General features: G+C 36.4%; 1 protein-coding gene across 1 annotated transcript; it reads right to left on the bottom strand.

The window, feature by feature from the left end:
* Positions 1 to 88: 88 nt before the first annotated feature.
* On the bottom strand, positions 89 to 6,592 carry LOC139814727 (uncharacterized). The gene is made up of 2 exons (XM_071781196.1): positions 4,545 to 6,592; positions 89 to 826 (listed from the first exon to the last, which is right to left on the bottom strand). Exons 1-2 carry the CDS (start codon positions 6,106 to 6,108, stop codon positions 810 to 812), a joined length of 1,581 nt encoding a protein of 526 aa, XP_071637297.1. The 5' UTR covers positions 6,109 to 6,592; the 3' UTR covers positions 89 to 809.
* Between the last annotated feature and the right edge of the window lie 256 nt (positions 6,593 to 6,848).

A 6,848-nucleotide genomic window follows, 5' to 3' on the forward strand; every position in this document is an offset into this window, starting at 1 on the left:
AACAAAAATAAAAAAATATAACTCAGTTACATATCATAAATCTTTTACCATAGAATCTGCGCCTTTCTTCAATCTATCACACTTTTATCTCTACTAGACACTACAGACGCGCGCTTCGCGCGCGCTATTTAGCTTTAACATTATGCTATTACTATTACACTATTAACCCTTGATACACACAACTGTCAAAATATACAATGACAGCTGCAAATGAAGTAAGCGCAGCAAGAGAACCAATCGGCATCGCGGAAAAGTGACAACAATACCTGACATGCCCTTTTTAGAAGAGGACTAGAACAACACAGGCGCGCGCTACGCGCGCGCATTTATTTTGTTTCACGAATATACAACCATACATTTTTTATATTTTTATTAGAAGTAAAGAGGTAAGTCGCTAATATTGTCATAGGTCCTCTAAAGCAACGCTTTCTTATTTCTCGAAAATTAAACACCGCACTTTATTAATGCTGATGAAGACATAATTTACTCATATAATTAAAGACGTAAAAATCCTTATTTTATACTGTAGGCTATTCGATAACGACGACTGTATGCGTGGCGAGGTGGGCAGGAAAACACAAGGATTTCTAGAATGCTCTATATAGTATATTTGCTCTTTGTACACTTAGACACGTCTGAACGCTACGACACTACGAGCTCTTCTGTGCTCACACAACGACCGCACGTAAGCGTGGCGCCCCGAAGTTCGCGCCACTCGGGAGCTGCCCTCTAGAAGGGCGGGAGCACGTCGCTCGTTCAAAGCCCAGCTTCTCATACTCCCTCCCTTTGTGCGAGCGATCCGTGTTCATCTAATTTTCTTCTTTATCTGTAACATATCAAAAATCAGTTATCGAGTAAAATTGATCTCTAATTCTGTTCAAACTCTACATTCATTATATTGTCTCTTAGATATGCAAATGCTTCTAGAGGTAAAGGTTTTGTCATAATGTCTGCCAAGTTCTCTTTGGTCTCAATCCATTCGACTTTCACCTTCCCTTGATCAACACACTGCTTGATAAAATCTCCATGAGTGTCAGCCATATGTTTTCTGTTTCCAGTTTCTTCTCTCTCTTCTAAGTTTTTCTTTATTTCTTCTAAGTTGTCATCAAACATTTTAAGTTTGTGACTTCCATCCTTCTTAGTGCAGTTTCCTGCTGCTCTATTATCACACCAGATTGTTGCAGGCAAGAATGTTCTTCCAACAACATACCTGAGCGACTTGTCTAATGAAATTACTTCTTGACAGGCCTCACTCATTGCCAGATACTCTGCTTGACAGGTAGAGAGTGTAACATATGTCTGTTTATGACTTCTCCATGCTATCACATCTCCAAATAATTTGATTATATATCCTCCAGTGGATGTAGAATCAATGCAATCTCTGAAACTAGCGTCTGTCAGCGACTCTAACTCATCTGTTTTACCTTTAAACATCAATCCTCTATTTGCAGTTCCTCTAAGATATCTGAAGACCCTTTTTACATCTTGCCAGTCTTCTTCCGTGGGCTCTAATTGTCTTCTTGCTAAATAGTTTACTGCAAAGGCTATATCAGGTCGTGTAGCATTTGCCAGATACATTAAGCTTCCTATAGCTTCTCTATAAGGTACTCTTTTAGTTTCTTCTCTAATACTCTTTTCTTCTAATTTTCTGTTTTTATTGCTCACTTTTCTGGTGACCATAGGAGTGTTCTGAGGCTTGCATTCATTCATATGAAACTTTTCTAATATGCTCTCAGTATATCGCGTCTGATGAATATACATACAACTTTCTTCTTTGTTTCGCTCTATTGTTATTCCCAGAAAGTTCTTTGGTTCCCCAAGATCCTTCGTCTCAAATGTTTCACTCAACTTCTTTTTGATTTCTTCTAATTTCTTCTGATCATTACTTGCAATCAACATATCATCTACATAAAGTAATATGATCACTATTTTGCCTTCCTTCCTCCACGTGAACAGGCATGGCTCATGTAGGTCGTTCTCTAATCCAAGTTTCTTAGCCTCTTCTGAAAATCTCTTATTCCATCTTTTCGGACTTATCTTCAATCCGTATAAAGCTCTATTCAATTTACACACCTTAGTCTTCTTGGTGTTTTCATCCAGTTCTACTCCCTCTGGAATTTCCATATATATTTCATCTTTTTCTTCTAGAACTCCATTTAAAAACGCAGTCTTAACATCTAGCTGACTAGCGTATAAGTTATATTTATTTATTATTGCTAATATAGATCTAACCAGTGACAATCTTGAAACCGGTGCATATGTCTCTTTTAGATCATACACATTTTTGTCTTTACATCCTCTTATCACCAGTCTCGCTTTATATCTGGTTGATCCATCTGCTTCTAATTTTCTCTTAAATACCCATCTTGAATCTATTATATTAGGTCGTCTTCCATTTAATTTCTCTAATGGTCTATCGACAAGTTCCCACACTTGATTAGCATACATAGATTCAAGTTCCTCTTTGACTGCAATTTTCCAATTCTCTCTTTCGTTACTTGATATAGCTTCTTCATAAGTAACAGACTTTCTATTTAACGATGCCATAAGGCATTGATGTAATTCATCTTCATTCTCTATATTCCGTTGAATATTTTTCACATTAATATAATTAGCAAAGCTAACATCTTCTATTTTTCTCCGCACATCAGTGTCTCCATTATCTTCTAGTTTTCTTTTAGTTTTACTTCTAGTCATTGGAGCTTCACTTTCCTTTCGTGCGTCCTTCTGCTTCTGTTCGTCTAGTTGTGTTGTTTGTTTTCTCGGTCTACCTCTTTTCCTTTTCTCAGGAATCTCTAGTTTTTGTTCTCCCTTTTCCTCATCCTCTACAAATTCTTTCATCCAATTTTTATCTAAGTCTTTTTCTTCTTCTATTTGACTGTTTTGATATACATTTTTATATGTTATCTTTTCATTAAATCTAATGTGTCGAGACTCTATAAATTTTCTTGTGCTTGGATGCCAGAGTATATATCCAGTGTCAGTATATCCTACCAACACACCTCTAATAGCTCTCTTGTCAAATTTCGACGTAGGCTTTGGTACTCTTGCATATCCAATGCATCCAAATCTCTTTATTTGCTCGAAATGACAACTTGTTTCTGATGAGAACTTCTTCAAGGGGATCTCATACTCTATAGTCTTATGTGGAGATCTGTTGTACGCATGTACAGCAGCGTCAACTGCCAACTCCCACATACTCTTTGGTAATCCCGAGTCAAACATATATGTTCTTATTTTCTCTTGCATCGTTCTGTTGAACCTTTCTGCAACTCCATTATGTTCCGGAGTGTACGGTGGTGCATATATGGCTTCTATATTTTCTCTTTTTAACACTTCTTTAAAAGCACCTCCCGTAAATTCTTTGCCTTGATCTGACTTCACATAGCATAGCTTTTCTTCTTTTTCTAGTAGATTTCTGGCGGATATTAGGTATTTCTCTAGAGCCTCTCCCGATTCATCTTTCGTCTTCAAGGAGTAAGCTTTCGCTAATCTAGAATAATCGTCTATAAAGGTTATTATAAACCTCTTTCGTCCTGGATAAGATGTAGGTTTTATTGGACCCATGATATCCGTATGTATCACTTGTAGTGGTCTCTGGTCTCTATTTCTGTTTTCTTTAAACGGCAATTTTGCCATCTTTGCCATTATACAGACTTCACACTCTAATATGGAGTTATCAAACTTAACTGTCTCTAATCTCTTTTCTACTTTTTGTAGCTGTCTTAAATAGTTTAACGACGCATGACCTAATCTAACATGCCATAACATCGCCTCATTTATTTTCTCTAATTTCTTTACTTTTTCAATTACTGAGCTTTCACACATTTTTTCTATATTCTCTAATGTTTGTATATCTTCTAACTTAATGACTTGATCGAGTTCAGCATTATTGTGTTCTATATTTTCGTTTACATTTGTGAGCTCTCCTTCATTCTCCCTCCCAATCGCAGAGCCAACATTGTCTCTTTCGTCTAATTCTCCCTCCGAAATTGATAATTCACTGGTCTGAATGTTTGCTTGCGATTGTTCAGGAAACTCACAATGTGGAACAATTTCTGCTCTACATCTATACACAGCACATTCTATACTTTCATTGTCCTCTATATTATTGTTTTTAACCTCAAATTGCATAATCCAATTTGGTTTCTCATAAATTCCTTCAAAAACAATTTTATTTGTTAGTTTATTGTGAACTTTAAATACTTTATCATCTAAATAAATACTAAACCCTGCATTAGCCAGCTTTCTTAAAGATAGTAAATTTTCGGATACTTCCTTCGTTGCAATTACATTTGTTAATTTAATTACTTTCTTTTCTTTCTCATTTGTTAACAACAAAAGATCTCCTTTACCATCTATTGAAATGTCTGCAAGCTCATTCTTATTCGCGCATTTAATAACTCTATTATTACATTTTTCAAAGTTTGACAAAATTATATTCTTATTCACAATGTGATCTGTTGCACCCGAATCTACAATAAAATTGACTAATTCTTTTGAACTATCTCTATCTTCTATTACTTTAGCCATGCATAATTTACCTTCTTTTGGTTTTCCTTCAATTGCTGTTTGCGATGGTATAGTTTTCTTGGCTGGTTGTATTTTGGTTACTTTCCCTTTATTATCTACTCTTTTTGTTCCTCTTTGTGCAAATCTACCCTTTTTCTTTATATTTTTATTAACGGTTTTATACCTTTTTCCTCTAAATCTGTTCGTCTGGGCTCCGGCATTAGGACAGCTATCACCTTTGTGTCCTCTAATCTCCTGGCAGTAATAGCAGAACCAGGCCTCTGATCCCGCTAGTGGGCAGTCCTTCGCCATGTGACCCAATTTGTTGCATCGGTAGCACTTTATTTCTTTGTGCTCTTCTGCGGTAGCCCTCTGCACTCTAACTTCTGGTTTCTCTAGCTTCTCTCTAACTTTACTCTTAGTCTCTGCCTCTAACTGCATCGTGAAAGATTTTATTTCATGTACATTCATTTCTTTAAGATTAGTTTGTCTTCTAATTAAATCTACATTCCTCAGTTCCGGCACATTAATTGACACAGCTTGATACAATGCAGATCTCATTTCTTGTTCTGTGAGAGGTACCGCATCTTCGCATGATTCATATTCTCTAATTATTGAATCAAAGCGTTCGCAAAAATCACTTACTTTTTCGTCTTTTCTCATTTTAATTTGATAGAGTTTAGTTCGTACCGATGCATGAGTAACGTTTACTTCACTCTTTTTATAACCTCTTAATTTCTTCAAAATTTCTTTTGGATCTTTCTCATGTAAAATCCTTTTATGATAATTTTCATCTAAATGATTGATTATTATATCTCTAACTAGACTTTTTCTCTTAGCAACTTTTAATTCGGAAAGATTTTCTGGATTATCAATGTTTGAATCAATTACATCTAATAAATCGTTATTTATTAATTCGGATTTTAAATAATCCATCCAAAGATCAAAGTTGGATTTTTGCGTTAGCTTATATTCTCTTCTAATATGCAACCTTTGACTGTTTAATTCTACCTCTAAAGCACTCTTAATTGTCTCTAAACTTCTATTTTTCTCGACTGAACAGACTATTTCATCTAACTTTTTCTTTTTAGGCTCTACTTCTGATTCTTTAACCGTTTGTATACTGTTTTCTACTTTACTTTGCGTATTCTGTTTATTTACCTCTAAACGTCTAATCTTTAGTTTCTCTTTCTCTAAATTTACGTGGGCGACTTCTACCATATTTTCCATCATGGAGGTTGCTTGGGTCATAACCTTATCCAACATCTTTAATACCGAGTCCATTTTCTCAACCATTTTTTCTTGTTTCTCGTAAAGCATCTTTGTCCCTATAGGTAGTACAGGACGATTTTCAGCCCATTCTCTATTTACATCTATGTTTTCTATTATCTTTGGTTTGCCGCGTTTCGGGATTGCACCCTTTGCTTCAGTCTCCTTCTTGTTCTCTTTTTCTTCTTCATCTTTACTCATCGTTTTATTGCTACCTCTTTCTTTCTCTACCACTGTGACCACGCTGCTGTCACTATCGTAGTCAACCAGTGAATCTTGGTTTTCTTCCTCATCCATCGGAAGATTTTTCGTCTTTTCTTCTTCCATCTAAATCGGGATTCAAATGTCAATTGAACATTAGCATTCCTCTTTTGACAAGATAAACCAACATTCATATTGACCGATAATAATTTACAATTTCTATCACTAGATCTCTTTCAGCGATAAAAATTTAATGCTTATGAGGCTATATAGAACGCACTGCAATTCACAATAACCCCAAAGCGAGAAAACCACGCGCCTCTGCAGGGCTATCCGCACGCGCACACCACTGTCCGTTGCGATCTCCAGCACTGCTGAAAAGATCTATGGGAGCTCGGGTTGATCACGCACGCGCACGGGGCCCATACAAATTTACGCGGCCTCCCTGTACAGTAATCAAGCTACACCGCACAGCTAGTCATGCTCAATTACCGACCCGATACATGTCGATTTTGAAAATTAATTCCATACACATGCCTGTATATATATATATATATATATATGTGTTATGGCGTCGCATCGATGCTATGTTTTTCCAATCGATCATGCGTCAGCGCGTCCCTCGCGCCAAAATAATGACTCACTTTTCACGATCGGACTTTTGCGCGCCAAAAAAAATGACTCTCGCCGTTCACGATCGGACTTGCACAGGCACATCGCTTTTCCCGCCAGCTTGTTACCAAGCGGCATATATCTATCTCTTTCTATCTCACACATCTATCTCTTTCTATCTCACACATCTATCTCTTTATATCTCACACATCTATCTCTTTATACATCTATCGCTAATTCTCTTATTGTCACTG

This window comes from Temnothorax longispinosus, chromosome 6, assembly GCF_030848805.1.
Source record: "Temnothorax longispinosus isolate EJ_2023e chromosome 6, Tlon_JGU_v1, whole genome shotgun sequence".
NCBI lineage: Eukaryota > Metazoa > Arthropoda > Insecta > Hymenoptera > Formicidae > Temnothorax > Temnothorax longispinosus.